General features: G+C 39.4%; 1 protein-coding gene across 4 annotated transcripts in view; it reads right to left on the bottom strand.

The window, feature by feature from the left end:
* Window positions 1-18,163, bottom strand: part of PTN (pleiotrophin) — a 114,084-nt gene that overhangs the window by 12,748 nt on the left and 83,173 nt on the right. For all 4 annotated transcript variants that reach the window (XM_032761868.2, XM_058435873.1, XM_058435865.1 and 1 more), the window contains exons 2-4: window positions 14,825-14,940; window positions 13,446-13,619; window positions 10,860-11,021 (exon numbers count right to left, since the gene is read on the bottom strand). In XM_032761868.2, the coding sequence (XP_032617759.1) occupies window positions 10,860-11,021; window positions 13,446-13,619; window positions 14,825-14,939 (451 nt within the window). In that variant the 5' untranslated portion in view covers window position 14,940. The remainder of the gene's footprint in view (window positions 1-10,859; window positions 11,022-13,445; window positions 13,620-14,824; window positions 14,941-18,163) is intronic.

Genomic DNA, 18,163 nt, shown 5'->3' on the forward strand with positions numbered 1-18,163 from the left:
TGGACACATAAGAAATCATGGCCCAGTCTGCCGTCTCCTGGAGTTTGGGAGTTTGGCATGGCTGGGGCAGAGCTTGTAAGCAACGTCTAGAGAAAGGATCAGGCAAGTGCCCAGCCAGGAAGATACATGAGCAAGACAGCCCACTAAGGAGTCAGGGCGGGTCTAAAATTCATTCACTTTCTTAGGTAAGAAACTTAGATACCTGTATAAAATTGACACAGAGGAAGGAGCCGTGCATGCTGCAGGAGCTCTAGATCGACTGCCTTGCATTTAAGTCCTCTGCATATTAGTGCTATAACCTTGTGCTGGATATATGTATTAGTTCATTTTCACACTGCTATAAAGACATTACCTGAGACTGGGCAATATATAAACAAAAGAGGTTTAACTGACTCACAGTTCTGCATGGCTGGAGAGGTCTCAGGAAACTTACAATCATGGCTGAAGGCGAAGGGAAAACAAGGTACATTTTACATGGCAGCAGGAGAGACAGCGAGAGCAAGGAAACGCCACACACTTTAAAACCATCAACTCTCACGAGACCTCACTCACTATCAGGAGAACATCAAGAGGGAAACCACCCCCATGATACGATCACCTCCCACCAGGTCCCTCCTTCAGCACCTAGCGGTTACAACTGGAGATGAGATTTGTGTCGGGAAACAGAGCCATATCATTATCTAAATTCTCTATAGCCTCAGTTTCCTTGTATGTAAAAATAAATATAACAGTAACTATTTCACAGAGTTTTGTGAATATTAAATGACACCCTGTGTGAGCAATGCACTAAACTTTACTCAAAACACACTAAGCTCTCCATAAATATAAACTATAATCACTATTGTTGAAATCATCATAATTCTCCTTTTGCCTGAAAAGGTGCTAAGGGAAAAACCAGTACTTCAAGAAATTCATTTGGAAGAAAGGAAATAGTCTTTAAAATACTGCGTGTTTACCAAGCATTCATTACTTACAGTCCTTCATTTTATCTTTATAACAATCCTATGGTATATTCACTGTTGACTCTAATTTAGAGAAGACAAAATAGGTATCATTCTACTAAGAAAAGGACAGAATTAGATCTCCCCACTTCCAGTACGGTATCATGGATGGAAAATAAAACATAGGTGTTGAAAGATGTTTTCACAAGCAGAATAAAAAAGAAATAAAAACTTGAGACCCAACGGAGTACAAGTGTTTTCCTCTGATCAAGAGGAACAGAATTCCCACAGGGTACCCCATGCTGCCTCTTCTGGCCAAGTACAAGGGCAGTAATCATCAACCTCTTCAGGGGGCCTTTGAGGGGAGGGAGCCAGTCCCAGGCCAGCCTGTGGTGGGATTCTGCCCCCTCACCTCTCTCAACACAGTTAAAAGTCTCCCAGCCTAGCAAAGCCCATCCATACAGTGTTGCCATGCTCACTCCTGAGGGATGTCAGAGCCCAGAACATAGACAGAAATGTTGGGGGGAACTTCTTTTATCTTTAAAAGAACTAACAAAAGAATCTATTTAGCTGGGGAGAGAATTGAGAATGCTGAGAATATCACTTTCCTGACCCCTTTTTTCCCATTTAATAATCAGCTGCCAAAAGCTGTGTCCTGCACACAGTTGAGTCTTGCACTTAAACAGTTTCTGTTCTTTTGATCTTTAAAGATGAATTGTCAAACATAAGAGAGGGCTAGGCGGCTTTCCAAAAAAGAGCAGCAAGATGGCAAAACTTTTAGAAATAGCTGGGAAGAGAGAAAAAGAATTGAGGTTATCGAGAGCAGGAAAATTGAACAAGGATCTGGTAACAGCAGCGTGTGGCTTGGTATGGACAGCAGGAGGGACTGACATTCATTCCCTGACTCACCTGTAGCATAGACATCTCTCCCTGTGTTCCCATCTCTGCCTGTCCCAGAAACAATCTGAGAATTCCCCTTTTCCAGATAAACTTGGTGGCTGGCTTATCTGTACCAAAAAGGGCTTCACAACACCCTTCATTTATGCATATGATTTAAAAAGCAACAACTAATAATTGCCAGGTGAACAATAACCCAAGATACTAGAATGTTCCAAAATGATCATTAGGCAATATCAATATCACCTGTGGCCTGAAGGAACCTCTCAGCTCTCACTGGAGCCTCCCACATAAGCCCCAGCCCCTGCTTCAGCTTGGCTCTGCACTCCAGTGACAAATACCAGAAGCCTGCTCCATGGTCTGCACCATCCCCCGACCCACACAGACAGGACTGCCTATAGAACCACAGCACCCCCACAGACGGGTCCATCTGGGCAGGGATGCTTGTTCTTGCCATCTTCTAATTCCATAGTGAGCCATCATCTAAGGGGACCACTGAAAAACACGTGTGGCTTGGAGAAGAGTTATCTGACCTCTGAAGAGTTCTCTGTCACCAGGCTAGAGTGCAGTGGCACAATCTTGGCTCACTGCATCCTCTGCCTCCTGGGTTCAAGCGATTCTCCTGCCTCAGCCTCCCAAGTAGCTGGGACTACAGGCGTGTACCACCACACCCATCTAATTTTTGTATTTTTAGTAGAGATGGGGTTTCACCATGTTGGCCAGGATGGTCTGGATCTCTTGACCTCGTGATTCGCTTACCTCAGCCTCCCAAAGTGCTGGATTACAGATGTGAGCCACTGTGCCTGGCCTGCTCTGACAGTTTATACAAAGCCGTTAGCAGAGACAGACTATGTTTTCCAACTTTCTTCCTTGTTTGCAGATCAATTATTCCCGCATAAAATAAAAAGTGACTGGTAATTCCAATGCGGAGAGACCCAACTGTCTGTACAAGGTGTACTCAACAGTTCTAATGTAAGATTACCCTTGGCAATGTTTTCCCCATGGAGTAGCATCAATGCATCATCTAGCCCCACAGGAGAGAGAGGTAAGTCTAATGATATACCCCACCACATTCTGACATTCTTGCACACTGTAGTAGATTTGCTCACTACATGCTATGCAAGACCCTTGAAGCTTCCCTTCTTGTGTTTACAGGTAGAATCTAGAAAGTTAAATACTCATTTTCCAGGCTCCTTCGTAGCAGGATTTTCCATGTGACCAAATTTCTATTAAGCAGACATGCTTAAATGAGATGTGGAGGTAGAAGTGACCAACTAGAAGCAGGGGCCAAATGTGGGGAGATTGGATAGTCCCTCAAGAAAGGGGGCAGAAGTGACTGGTTTTGGAGGGTCACCTGTGGTGGACTTTCCAGTGATCAGTTCTAAGCACTATATGTGCTGAACAGACAGTAACTGCAGCAGAAAGGTTTCTGCTAGATCAGTGACATGTGGTGTGAGTAGATATTTCTCCCGGATCTGTTGACTTTGGCTGCATTATTCCTGGTCTTGCAGCATCCAAGCCAGATCTTTGGCCCTCCCGAAGATTCTTTGAACTATATAATACCCTTGAATAGACCTCTTTTGCTTAACGAGCAAGAGTAGATCTCGCTGTATCTAAAAGCTTTTGACAGATACAATGTTTTAACTAATGTAATTCATCTATATTAATTAAACTCAATCTCTTTTCTTAAGAAATTAAAATCTCAAGTGTCTAACACAATTGTTCACCAATTTATCCCTGCCAGACTCTGGTAATTATTAAGCAAATTCCAGCTACAATCTTTCAGTCAAGCAATGAACCTTTCCCAGAGTAATACCACCTCCGTCTCTGGGAAAGCTAAATTCCAGATGTGCAGCTTTCAATTCTTATTTCTGCATAAGAGCATGAATATTGTCTCTGCTTCTTAGTATACAATATCAAAGTGGATAACTAAAAGGTCTCTTCAGATTTTTTTTTATTATTATACTTTAAGTTCTAGGGTACATGTGCACAGCGTGCAGGTTTGTTACATATGTATACATGTGCCATGTTGGTGTGCTGCACCCATTAACTCATCATTTACATTAGGTATATCTCCTAATGCTATCCCTCCCCCCTCCCCCCACCCCACAACAGGCCCCGGTGTGTGATGTCCCCCTTCCTGTGTCCGAGTGTTCTCATTGTTCAATTCCCACCTATGAGTGAGAGCAGGCGATGTTTGTTTTTTTTTGTCCTTGCGATAGTTTGCTGAGAATGGTCTCTTCAGATTAAGTGGGATTCCAACCCAAGAGAATCCTCAAACAAGGGTTTCCAACTTCACATCTAGTGTTATCAAAATTGCAGACCGAGGCTAGAGTGTGGAATCTGTACAACATTGACACAGCAATAGGAAGGATTGCTTCTATACCTCAAGAAGTAATGATGTTAGAATGGACTATGATGAATTTTAAGGCAATTTTTAACTAATGTCTGGGGAATATTTAGTAATTCCCTGTTGTTTGGATAGCAACTCTCAATATTAAGCCTCCTAACCAAGTCACTTAATCTTTTAGCCTTATTACTACTAATCAAATAGCAAAGATATTCTCCAGCCTTTCCTCAATTTAATGTTGGGTATTCACAGACTTGCCAACATCTTTGTGTTTCATTCTAAAATGTAAAGAGTATGATTTTCACACTGAAACCAAGTAGTTTGCATATTAATCCATGGCCATTTCCCAAAACAAAAGTGGTCAGGAACTAAGCAAAGAAGTTCTCTAAAATGAAAAACAAACAAAAATCAAACAAACAAAGCAGATCTTGATCATATGTTTGATTAGAATGATAAAGACAGGAGAAGAAGGCACTTTCTGACGATGAGCTGAGTGACTAGATTATACGTAATATAGTTATGCACCACATAGCAATGTTTCAACCAATGATGGACCACATATTGAACTGTGTTCCCATTAGGGTACAGTGGAGCCGAGGAATTCCTATCACTGTTTAACATTGGAAGGCGGCACATTACTCACATGTCCGTGGTGATGCGGATGTAAATAAACTTACTGCACTGCTAGTCTTATAAAAGTGTAACAGACAATTATGTATAGTCATAATACTTGACAGTGATAATAAATGACTATGTTACTGGTTTATGTATTTACCATACAATACTTTTAATCATTATTTTAGAGTGTATTCCTTCTTCTTACTAAAAAAAATAAAGTTAACTGTAAAACAGCTTCAGGCAAGTCCTTCTGGAGGTATTCCAGGAGGAGGCATCGTTATCATAGGAGACCATGTGTTACTGTCCCTGAAGACCTTCCAGTGGGACAAGATGTGGAGGTGGAAGACTGTGATGATGAACCTGACCCTGTGTAGACCTAGGCTAATGTGTGTGTGTCTTCGTTTTAACAAAAAGTTTTAAAAAATTAAAAACGCTGGCCGGGCGCGGTGGCTCACGCTTCTAATCCCAGCACTTTGGGAGGCCAAGGCAGGCGGATCACGAGATCAGGAGATCGAGACCACGGTGAAACCCCGTCTCTACTAAAAATACAAAAAAATTAACCAGGCGCGGTGGCGGGCACCTGTAGACCCAGCTACTCGAGAGGCTGAGGCAGGAGAATGGCGTGAACCCGGGAGGCGGAGCTTGCAGTGAGCCGAGATTGCGCCACTGCACTCCAGCCTGGGCGACAGAGCAAGACTCCGTCTCAAAAAAAAAAAAAATTAAAAACGCTTATGGAATAAAGATATAAGGAAAGAATATATTTGTTATAGCTATGCAATGTGTTTGAACTTTAAGTGTTATTTTAAAAGAGTCAAAAGTTAAAAAAAAATTTAGAAGTTTGTAGACTCAAATAGTTACCATAAGCTAAGGTTCATTTATTGTTGGAGAAAGAAAAATATCTTCTCATAAATTTAGTGTAGCTTAAGTATACAGTGTTTATAGAGTCTATGGTATTGTACACTAATGTCCTACGCCTTCACATTCACTCACTGTTCATTCAGTGGCTCACCCAGAGCAACTTACAGTCCTGCAAGCTCCATTCATGGTAAGTGCCCTACAAAGATGCACCATTTTTTCTTTTATACCATATTTTTACTATATCTTTTCAATAATTAGACATGTTTAGATACACAAATGCCTATCATTGTGTTACAATAACCTACAGTATTCAGTACAGTAACATGCTGTATAGATTTGCCGCCTAGGAGCAATCGGCTATACCTTACAGCCTAAGGGCACAGTAGGCTACACATCTACACTTGTACAAGTGCACCCTATGATGTTCACACGAGAATGACATCACCTAAGGATACATTTCTCAGAGCATATCCCTGTTGTTAAGTGACACATGACTGTAATTAAACTCATATTTTGAAAACTACTGATTTTCCTCATGACTGCAATGCCCTTTACTGATCACTATAAAATTCCCTTTCATATAATTCTCATGTTTGAAATGAGGCAGAAAAATGACATCTAAAGAGAACAAAACCTGGAACTGACTCCACTACCAGAAAACAGAATGGACATGGATAAGTCATTGATTTTCTCTGTCCTCATTTGTTATGTGGGTATTAGATCAGACATTAGGCAAGGTCCCCAGAAGCTCTACCCTTTAAAGCTTCTAGACATAAAGACTCATCTAATAAATACGACCAGTGTTGCATGGGTTTATAATACCAAGAAGCAGCACTGTGCAATTGAAAAGGCAGTGGGTCTTTGGTATCAGTCTGACTTTAAATTTGAATCTGTTTGCACCGCTTGCAAGCTGTGAAACCTCAAGTGAGTTGCTTAACATTTCTGAGCCTATGCTTTTCCATATATAAAGTAGGATAAATAAAATGTATGCTTAAAGTTGCTTTAAGGCTTAAATTAAATAACTAGGAGCTCCTACCCCAGTGTCCAATTCAAAATTAGTGAGTTCCCTACTTCTCTTTATCTCCTTCACATATTGAATTAATATAAGAAAAAATGTTGACGATGTACTCTTTCCTGAAGGAAGAAAATAATTTATAAATGCATCATTTTGAGAAAAGTTTAGTTAAATGACTACTGCAGCTTCCACCCAAAATAAAGGAAATCAGTATATTGAAAAGATGTCTTTACCTCTATGTTTGTTGCAGCACCGTTTATGATAGCTAAAATTTGGAAGCAACCTAAGTGGCCATCAACGGATGAACAGATAAAGAGACGTGGTACATATACATAATGGAGTACAATTCAGCCATTAAAATGAATGAGATTCAGTCATTTGCAACAACATGGATAGAAACGGAGATCATTAGGTTAAGCAAAATACGACAGGCACAGAAAGAGAAACATTGCATGTCCTCACTTATTTGTGGGATCTAAAATCAAAACAAATTCAAGGACACAGAGAGTAGAAGGATGGTTATCAGAGGCTAGGAAGGGTAGTGATGGGTGGTTGGGATGGTTAATGGGTACAAAAAAATAGAAAGACTGGATAAGACCTACTATTTGATAGCACAACAGGGTGACTATATAGTCAATAATAAGTGTACATTTTAAAATAACGCAAAGAGTGTGATGAGATTGTTTGCTACTCCAAAGATAAATGCTGGAGGGGATGGACACTGCATTCTCCATAATATGCTTATTCCATATTGCAGGCCTGTATCAAAACATCTCATGTATCCCATAAATATATACACCTACCATATATCCACAAAAACGAAAAAGAAAAAAGACAAAGTTCACCTTCTCCTATTTCAAAGGAAATTAAAACCCATGGAGGTTAGTTCATACCCCTTTGTGATTTAGGGGAGAAATCAGCAGAATACAAAAGATAACATGAATTTAGAGTTAGATGAATCTTGGCACTGTCATTTGTTAGAGATATACCCCTGGTCAAATAAATTAACCAGTGTTCCTCAGTTTTCTTTATAATAATACCCACCTGCAAGGATATACAGGACTTTATAAGTTACTATATGGGAAACACCTGGAACAATATATAGCAGCAGAAACTGAATAATGATAATGATAGTATAGATTCCATTCATTCCATTTGCTTTCCCATTGATTAGTAGAATGTGAGCTATCTTAGAGACGTGCAAAGGAAAAGCTATAATATCTATCCAAGTTTATTTGAGAAAAATAGTACAAAAATAAATACAACTTACATATGCCACTCGTTACATTTTGGTTTAAACTAGGAAAAATATGCCATGGAATGTGTATGTGTGTGTGAGTGTGTCTGTGTCCCCTACAAAGATTTTATATCTGACACATCTCCCTGGTTCAACTACAATAAGCATATTCTTTTTTCCAGGCACGGTGGCTCACGCCTGTAATCCCAGCACTTTGGGAGGCCGAGGTCTGGAGTTCAAGACCAGCCTGACCAACGTGATGAAACTCTGTCTCTATTAAAAGACAAAAAAATTAGCCGGGTGTGGTGGCGCATGCCTGTCATCCCAGCTACTCAGGAGGCTGAGGCAGGAGAATCACTTGAACCCAGGAGGCGGAGGTTGCAGTGAACCGAGATCATGTCACTGCCCTCCAGCATGGGTGACAGAGTGAGACTCTGTATCAAAAAAAAAAAAAAATTCTTTTTGCAGAGTGTCTCAGTGCCAAAACAGCATTTATAAAACTCTCCACTGCTGAGATGGAAAAGATTGGTTAGTTTTAACAAAGGTATGTTACACACAAAGGGAAGGATGAATTTTAATGACCTGTAAATTGCGTAACTGGTAGTTTGAAACATAGAATCACTCACAGTAATCACATTTTCAATTAATTATATCAATTAATTATATACCATAATTGATTTATATATGAATATTACAGAATGTCTACCCACTTGAAATAGTTTTAGTGTCATTTTTTCAAGCTGAAAGCCTGAAACAAACTTAACCTTCATTACATGTTATTAGATGAGACACTGTATAAAGGTGAAATATAGACCAGTTCAGGTAAAAGGAAGACTTATCTTATTTCCTAAATATCCTTTAGGGTTCTCTCTTAATCATGTTCCCTGCTGTGTCCCATTTATTCCAAACTTTTCAACATTTTATGTGTTCACCCAGCCCCACTGTCTTCCAGCTAATCATGTCCCCACTTTTTCTCCCCTATTATTAAGTTGAATTTTCTCTTCCCCATAGGAAAGAACAGGACAGTGCACCTGTGTGTGTGTGTGTGTGTATGTGTGTGTGTGTGTGTTACATGTGTATGCATGTGTGTGTGGTCTCTTGTTAATAGATTCCATACTAGAGCAGTAGTTCTCAATTTTGGCGGCATCATGAAACCTTCTGAGATGCATTTACAATTTTTAAACTGCTGATGCTGATTGGGTTACTCTGTGCTATACTTGGGCACTGGGAGTTTTGCAAGTTCCCACAGAATATTCTAATGTGCAGCCCAGGTTGAGCATCACTGTGCTGGAATGTGGAAGTTTCTTTAATTTCTTTTCCTTTCAATTCTGTATTTATGCTGAATATTTTGGTTCTACAGCTGGATTAAAAATAAATTATTTTGATGACAGTAACTCTGAGTTCTGCCATTTTTGGAAATGTTTCACTTAGTAGATATGGCACTGATTTTGCTTAGATTTGTGTGGTTGTCTCTGGACAAATGACATTTGGGAAGTCGGCATAAGCACTCACTGCAGTCACTCCAGCCCTGCTTCATGCCTTCCAAAAACCATATGACAACAGGCAGAGATTTCCATGATCTGGAAAGGGCAGCCTGAACCCTAGATTCACCACCTGCAGGTCCAGCCTGTACCTGGCCATCCTGAAGTTGGAGATAACCATTTCTATGGACAACTCCAGCAGAGGCCAAAAAGCCAGGCCTGTGAAAAATAAAGTCCTTTCTGGCCACCAGCAGGAAACCAGCCAATCTCCCTCAGCTTCTGCAGATTTTTTTTCTATTTTTATTTATTATGAGCATTTCTTACATGGTCATTTTTCTGAATCTCTCCTTACAATTTCTCTGGCAGTGTAAATTTTCAGGACCACCTTAGAGTTAAAATATATGAGTAGAGGCCAAGAAGGTATTTGAATTTAGAGTTCATGGTGGCTTAAACAACAGAAATTTATTTATTTATTGTCTTGCAGTTCTGGAAGCTACAAGCCTAAGATCAAGGCATCTGTAGGGCTGATTTCTTCTGAAGGTTCTCCCTGCGGCTCGTAGATGGCATTCTTCTCCCTCTGTCTTCACACAGTCTCCACTCTATGTATTTCTGTGTCCTAATCTCCCTTCTTATAAAGACACCAGCCACACTGGATTAGGGCCTACCCTTGTGACTGCATTTTATCTCAATTACCTCTTTAAAGACCCTGTCTCCAATATAGTGACATTGTGAGGTACTGGGGGGTTAAAACTTCAGCATATGAATTTGGGAAAACACAATTCAGACCATAACATCCATGATTAAAGAGTTTATTTCCCTCAGTTGGGATCCTTGTATGTATGAACTCATGGCCATAATGACTGTTTTTACCTTCTCCAGCAAGAGAGCAGAGCCCGACTTTCTGGGAGATACAGATCCCTGTCATTTAAAAATTCTGTGATGAATGTAGTTGGTGATCAAATTGAACTCAAAAAATACAAAGCCTCTGAAAAGAAATGCAGAACCCATTAACTTACGCAGTGAATAAAGGGAAAATGTAAAATAATTTTCCTGATTTTGTGAAAACTACATTTCGGATAATCTGGGAGAAGTTTGATTTAAAATTGTCTCCTTCATAAACATTCTGAGTTTGTTTTTCTTGTCAGGATACAGTTCCAATTAAGAGTTTGGAATATATGGTCATCATACAACTGTCTTTGCTGGCTTCTTTTGCTATGCTATTTATTTGGGTTAGGAGACTGTACCAATCCCGTCATCTATGCAGAGGACTTCAATTTGCACTCACAGACTCCCTGCTTCAAAGTATTTTTAAAGTATTTTTGTGATTCTCAGTGTAGGGGAGTTTTTCAGTCACTTTCTTCAGGTAATTCACCTAATATTTCCTTCTGGAAAATGTGGGTTTTCCAGATCTTGCCTGAGTCTGTCAATCCATTAAAATTGTGGTATAATGGCAAGGACTTACCTTGAGGTTTGGGCTTGGTCAGTTTGCCACAGGGCTTGGAGATGGTGACAGTTTTCTGGCATTCGGCATTGTGCAGGGCTCGCTTCAGACTTCCAGTTCTGGTCTTCAGGGCCGTGTTCAGGTCACATTCTCCCCAGGCCTGGAACTGGTATTTGCACTCCGCTAAAGGCAGGGTAGAACCAAACAGAAATCCTTGAAAGATTCCTATTGTACTTCCAGGATAATAAAGGCACACTTTTGTTTGTAACTTTTTTTATTGAAATAATTATAGATCCATGTGCAGCTATAAGAAATAATACAGAGTGTATGCGTGTATATTGAGTTCTGTTCAATTCTACCACATGTGTAGATGCATACAATCACCATCAATACACACCATTAATATACATTCATATACACTATTAATATACAGTCCCAATACAACAGTGGGTCATTCTTTATAGTCAGGGCCTAGCCACCTTCCTCCTTCCTCACCTCCCTAATCCCTGGCAACTCCTTATCTGTTCTCTAGCTCTATCATTTTTCTAGCCTAAAAATGTTGCATAAATGGAATTCTACAATATGTAAACTTTTGAGATTGGCTTTCTTTTTTACTTGGCACAATTTCCTGAAGATCTATCCAAGTTGGGTGCATCAATAGTCTGTTTCTTCCTATGCCTCAGTAGTATTCTAAAGTACCAATGTACCCCGGTTTGTTTAACCACTTATCAATTGAAGGACACCTGAGTTGTTTCCAGCTTTGGGTTATTACAAATAAAACTGCTGTATAAATTCATGTATAGGTTTTTGTGGAAACATAAGTTTTCATTTATCTGGGATAAATGACCAAGAAACTGCTGTGTTACATGGTAAATGCATGTTTCATTTTGTAAAAAACTGCAATACTCTTTTTCCACCGTGGCTGTACCACCTTACAATTTCCACTGGCAACATATGAGGGATCTGGTTTCCCTGCACCCTCACTAGCATTTCCTCTTCTCAGTATTTTTTATTCTAGCCACTTTGATAGATGTAGAGTGATATCTCATTATGGCTTCAATTTCTAGTTCCCTAATAAGGAAAAGATGTTGAATATATTTTCAGGAGTTCATTTGTTGCCTATATATCCTCTTTGGTAAAATGTCTGTTAATGTTTTTTCCCCACTTTCTTATTGAACTGTTAGGTTCTGTTTGTTTTGTTGTTTTGTTTTTTGTTGTTGTTTTGTTGTTTACTGTTGAGTTTGAGAGTTATTTAATATTCTCAATGTAAGTCTTTAAGATAGACCTTTTAGGCCGGGCGAGGTGGCTCACGCTTGTAATCCCAGCACTTTGGGAGGCTGAGGCGGGCGGATCACGAGGTCAGGAGATCGAGACCATGGTGAAACCCCGTCTCTACTAAAAATACAAAAAATTAGCCGGGCGTGGTGGTGGGCGCCTGTAGTCCCAGCTACTCGGAGAGGCTGAGGCAGGAGAATGGCGTGAACCCGGGAGGCGGAGCTTGCAGTGAGCCGAGATCGCGCCACTGCACTCCAGCCTGGGCAACGGAGCAAGACTCCATCTCAAAAAAAAAAAAAAAAAGATAGACCTTTTAAACTTTTTTGTAAGTGGGTTTTTAATGTGCCCATATATAATTTAAGACCAAATATACCTGTTCTCCATCACACTTTTACAGAACTTATCTATCTCCATTCAAATAAAAAATACCCCAAAGATTACAGAGGGAGAAAAAGATATACATGTATATATCCATTATCCTTCCTCACTTGTCTATGGGCCACAGTGCATTTCCATAGAACATAGATAGGACATTTCAGGCATCATGTCCCACCATGGCTAAGAAAGACAAAAAGTCTGGATTGTGGAAGAAAGAGGTTATTTGAGGGTTCAATACTAGATATAAAGTTGAAAGTGTTGAGAGATCCTGTCTCAGATAGATAGATCAGGCCAGCATAAGACTGACTCTAGTCAGTGGGAGAAAGATTTATGAAAAGTGGCTGTGAGCAGCCCGGCTGAACTCAATAAGTGAATCTGTGAACCTGTGTGGAGGGAGGGGCGGGATCAAATGAGAGAGAAGGTCTGAAAGTGACAGGGAGAAACATGGAGAAGGAGGAGAATAAATAAGAAAAGGGGAAAGGAAAAACCAAAGGAACTTAGAAATAGAAGAAAGGAGAGAGAAGACAGATCAATTAACATTATTAAGAGGAATCAAGGATATATTTTATGTCCCTTTGGAAAAGCAGTGGTTCCCAACCAGGGATGATTTTGACCACCACGGGACATTTGGCCATAGATATTTGGAGACATTTTTAATTTTCACATCTGGAGTGGGTGAGGAATGCTACCAGAAACTAGTGAGTAGAAGCCAGGGATGCTGCTGAATATCCTAAAATGCACAAGACAGCCTCCACAACAAAGAATTGCCTGGCCTGAAATGGGACCAGTGTCAAAGTTGAGAAACACTGGGGCTGGGAAAGATGTCTGGTCACTTTGTGTCTGATAAGATAAAGTTATTTAAAATAAAAAGTACTCATCCTTAAAAAGACATTTGGTGGAAAAATTTGAGAATTATCTCAGAGTAGGAGATTAACTCAGTAGCATGAGGCTTACCTCCAAATTGCTTCTTCCAGTTGCAGGGGATCTTACATCTCTGGGTCTTCATGGTTTGCTTGCACTCAGCTCCAGTCCGAGTGCCCTCCCGCGTGCCCAGCCCACAGTCTCCACTGGTGGGCACACACACACTCCACTGCCATTCTCCACAGTCAGACTTCTTCACTTTTTTTTCTGAATGAAAGGAAGAAACCCTAATCAACATACAGAAAACTCCTTAACTTCCAGATATAACCAAGTTCATTCCTCAGCATCTTAATTGCAGGATCTGTGTTTTTTTGTCTGTATCTTTACTGTCTAGTGAATAATAGAAACATGATGAATATTACCCAAATTATTGAACCAGTGAATGATCAGGAGAAGAGAGAAAGAAAACTAAGAGCTAAAACTAATATTAATTTAACTCCCTCTTACTATGTGCCAGAGACTGTGCTAAGTGATTTAGTGGCATCTCCTTTTAGAAGCAAACATTTCTATAAAAGAAGAGATGGTCAAAAATAGTTCTCCTAAAAATGGAGAAAATATTCTATTAGAAATAACAGTTGTCAGCCGGGCAAAGTGGCTCATGCCTGTAATCCCAGCACTTTGGGAGGTCAAAGCAGGCAGATCACAAGATCAAAAGATCGAGACCATCCTGGCTAACATGGTGAAACCCCAACTCTACTAAAAATACAAAAATTAGCTGGGCGTGGTGGTGCGTGCCTGTAGCCCCAGCTACTCGGGAAGCTGAGGCAGAAGAATCGCTTGAACCGGGAGACAGAGGATACAGTGAGTTGAGGTTGCACCACTGCACTCCAGCCTGGTGACAGAGCGAGACTCCAACTCAAAAAAAAAAAGAAATAACAGTTGTCAAATGAGCCATTTCAAATCAAGTTGTTGTTCCTTTCTCTGTCTTGTAGAAGGAATGACATACAAATATGGTGGATCACAGATTTAAATAGACTGTCAGTTCTACAGCCTACTTATGACTTTGGGAGTGGCATAGAGAAGGTGCTTTATCTTCTCTGTGCCTCAGTTTCCTCCTCTGTAAATCTGATATTAAGGAGAAAAACAAGTTGCAGTGCATTTTTTTTTGAGGTAGAGAGGTAAATAATAAAGCACCTGATTACTGGTCAATGTTCTATACATAGTAGCTGCTAATTTGATCATTATATTAATGATCATCATTGTCAGGCAATCCAGGACTTACAATGGGAGAAAAATAAGACAGGATATTTCTTAGGTTCCTCTAAGTAATTATTTTTAAAAAAGGAAGATTTAAGGAATAGAGGAATAGGAAGGGAGAGAGGCAGAGTAGAAGACAGGAAGGAAAAGCAGGTAATTAGGCTAGATGGACATTAATCAATGAAGTATCTTGCCTTCAGAACCCTACTGCTTACCTGGTTTCTCTTTCTTCCCTGCTTCAGCAATATCCACAGCTGCCAGTATGAAAATGAATGCCAAGAAGGCAGCTGCAAATTTTCGACGCTGCTGCTGGTACTGTTGAGCCTGCATTCTAGGAATAAACAGAGAAAGAGAGGAAGGTGGCATTAACCTAAGTCAGAGAGGAAGACTCATTGAACCCCTTGATGAAAAGGCTCCACTTTCCATTTCTGGAATGTTAGATTTCAGGAAGATTCATATCAATTATCTTGGGTAGAATTTTATCTATTCTCACCAACAGCCATTGAAATAAGTGCTCTTCTGCAATCAATCACGTATTCACTGACAAAACGCAACAGTTCTTCACTTAAGACTTCACGACCATTTGCTAAGTATGACTCAGAAATTATGGAAGCAAAAGAACTTTGAAGGCATGCATTTGAACATAGTCCTACTGTCTTGCTGATAGCATCACTTGGTAATATCGACAACTACAGCCATCTTCAAAATTCCTGACAATATTAGAAAGAACCACAGCAATGGTATTGCTGTACACAAGACCAATCTGAGTAGACATGATGAATGAATTACCTATACAAGTATACGTTTACTGTTTCTATTTAGATGCATACACAACAACCGACATCTCTGACCTTTTTAAAATCATTGTCATAATCATCACTATCATCTTATCATTATTCCATTATTTATTGATCTAACAAAGAGTGAATCCCAGAAGTAGAGCTAGCACACCTGTGATACATATCAAACGCAATGATAAACTCACATGTGCTAAAAATCCTCTAATCTTAGGATATGAAGTCTTTACACTCACTCATGATAGGAAATGCTCACATTTGATGTGAATCAAAAATCCCAAGATATCATTAGAAAGACTCTCCTAGAACTAGAAGCCACCTGTGACAGCCTAGTGTCAATATGGTCACTTGGCCAAAACACCCTTGAGAAAGTCTCAGTCCAAGCTCCAGGACGACCCACTTCCCGGTGGCTACACCATATCATGGCTGCAGCAACTTGCCTGGCAGTTATTGAGCTCCATCTGCTGTGTTAGTGGTGTGTTATACTTCATGTAAAAATGGTTGTAATGACCTATGATCATAGGCTGATAATTTTTTTTCCAGAGGTAGTAATAGATTAGTTTAGGTGTTTTAACATTCTCTTTAGTGGGAACAATAAAACGTTTCATGTATATAAGGGATTGAGATTATTCTGTTCTCTAATTTATTTTCCTCATTCAAAAGTATCTATGAGATGATATCCTTGCCAGTGAATTTTTCTCCTTTTCTGTGGCATTGGATATGCTGTCTCTTATTAGTGTTATTTTTATTTATTTATTTTTAATTTTACTTTAAGTTACAGGATACATGTGCAGAATGTGCAGGTTTGTTACATAGGCATACATGTGCCAATGTGGTTTGCTGCACCTATTGACTGGTCCTCTAAGTTCCCTCCCCTCACCCTGCACCCCTCAACAGGTCCTGGTGTGTGATGTTCCCCTCCCTGTGTCCATGTCTTCTCAATGTTCAGCTCCCAGTTATGAGTGAAAACATGCGGTGTTTGGTTTCCTGTTCTTGTGTTACTTTGCTGTGGATGATGGCTTCCAGCTTCACCCATGTCCCTGCAAAGGACATGATCTCATTCCTTGTTATGGTTACCTAGTATTCCATGGTATATACGTACCAAATTTTCTTTATCCAGTCTATCACTGATGGGCATTTGGGTTGGTTCAATGACTTTGCTATAGTAAATAGTGCTGCAATAAACATACTGTGCATGTGTCTTTATAGTAAAATAGTTTATATTCCTTTGGATATATACTCAGTAATGGGATGGCTGGATCAAATGGTATTTCTGGTTCTAGATCCTTGAGGAATCACCATACTGTCTTCCACAATGGTTGAACTAATTTCCAGAATTTACAAGGAACTTAAACAAATTTATTTAAAAAAAATCAAAAAGTGGGCAAAGGATATGAACAGACACTTTTCTAAAGAAGACATTTACGCAGCCAACAAACATGAAAAAAAGTTCAACATCACTGATCATTAGAGAAATGCAAGTCAAAACCACAATGAGATACCATCTCATGCCAGTCAGAATGGCAATTATTAAAAAGTCAAGAAACAATAGATGCTAGCAAGACTGTGGAGAAATAAGAACGCTTTTACACTGTTGGTGGGAATGTAAATTAGTGTTGTTTTTTAAAATTGATGACTTTGGATTCCAATGTATGGATGAAGCATACTTCACTTATCAAGTAAAATTAGTATTTTGAACCTTTAGTTTTTTCCCTGAATCACAAGCCTAGATTAGTTACTCACCATCTCCAGTACTTTCTACAAGATAAGGTGATTTGTTCTTTCTCCTGAGGCTAAATTCTTATTTATCAGATTGGTGCAAAAGTAATCATGGTTTTCGCCCTTAAAGTAAAAATCGCAGTTACTTTTGCACCAACCTAATACCTCATGAATGGTCACGTAGAAAAGTTTCCACTCATTCTGAGGCTTTTCCTGTGCTTTTAATTGGGTGTGAATGATAAAAGAAGCCAATCTAGAGTCACTGGTTTGCAAGTCTTTTCAGAGTTCTTTGAGGTGGGCACTGGCACATCAGTACTACTAAATCTTTTCATAATGTATTCAAATGTCATTTAAAATTATTAGGTGTAAAGTAAACCAAAGTGGAAGTCTTTGAGATTTCCCCAGAGGCTGTCTGAAAGCCTTCTTTCTGCCACTTGGGCAGAAACTTTTCATTTCAATTGTTTAAAAGGGCAAATTACTTTTTTGATTCAGAACTTTTAAATTACAATATATTTCTTTCCAAGTTAAAATTTACCTGCATTTTCAACAATTACTTACAAATATCAGAAGTATTTAGGTTTTTTAGAATTAGATTACTGTGAGAATTTGGAAATTCCCATGGAGAACGCAGAACTCTTGAGATAACTTTCTGCCCAAGCCATGGGATGCTCTTCCATAGTCCTATGATACCTACAGCAGGAAGAGAGGCCAGAAGCACCTCATAGCCCACTGGAGAAATATGATAACTTGGCAGAAATAGAAAGACTCTACCTTCCATAAATAATACAATAACACGCAAATACACACACACGCACACACAGAGTTATTCATGGGAAGGTGCTATCACTGGCAAGTTTTAACCTCAGCATTGCTAGTTATATATTGTTAAACTCTTGTTTTCATCATTATTTTCAAAAAGATTTCTCTTAATCCAGTTCTATTCACTGATTTCAAGGAAAAAAACACACAGGCCAGAATTTCCAAATCAAATAAAATTTTTAGTATAGAATGGTCTACTAAACAAGTCATTATAACTGA

The sequence above is a fragment of the Hylobates moloch genome, unplaced genomic scaffold (assembly GCF_009828535.3).
Source record: "Hylobates moloch isolate HMO894 unplaced genomic scaffold, HMol_V3 SCAFFOLD_1, whole genome shotgun sequence".
Lineage (NCBI taxonomy): Eukaryota > Metazoa > Chordata > Mammalia > Primates > Hylobatidae > Hylobates > Hylobates moloch.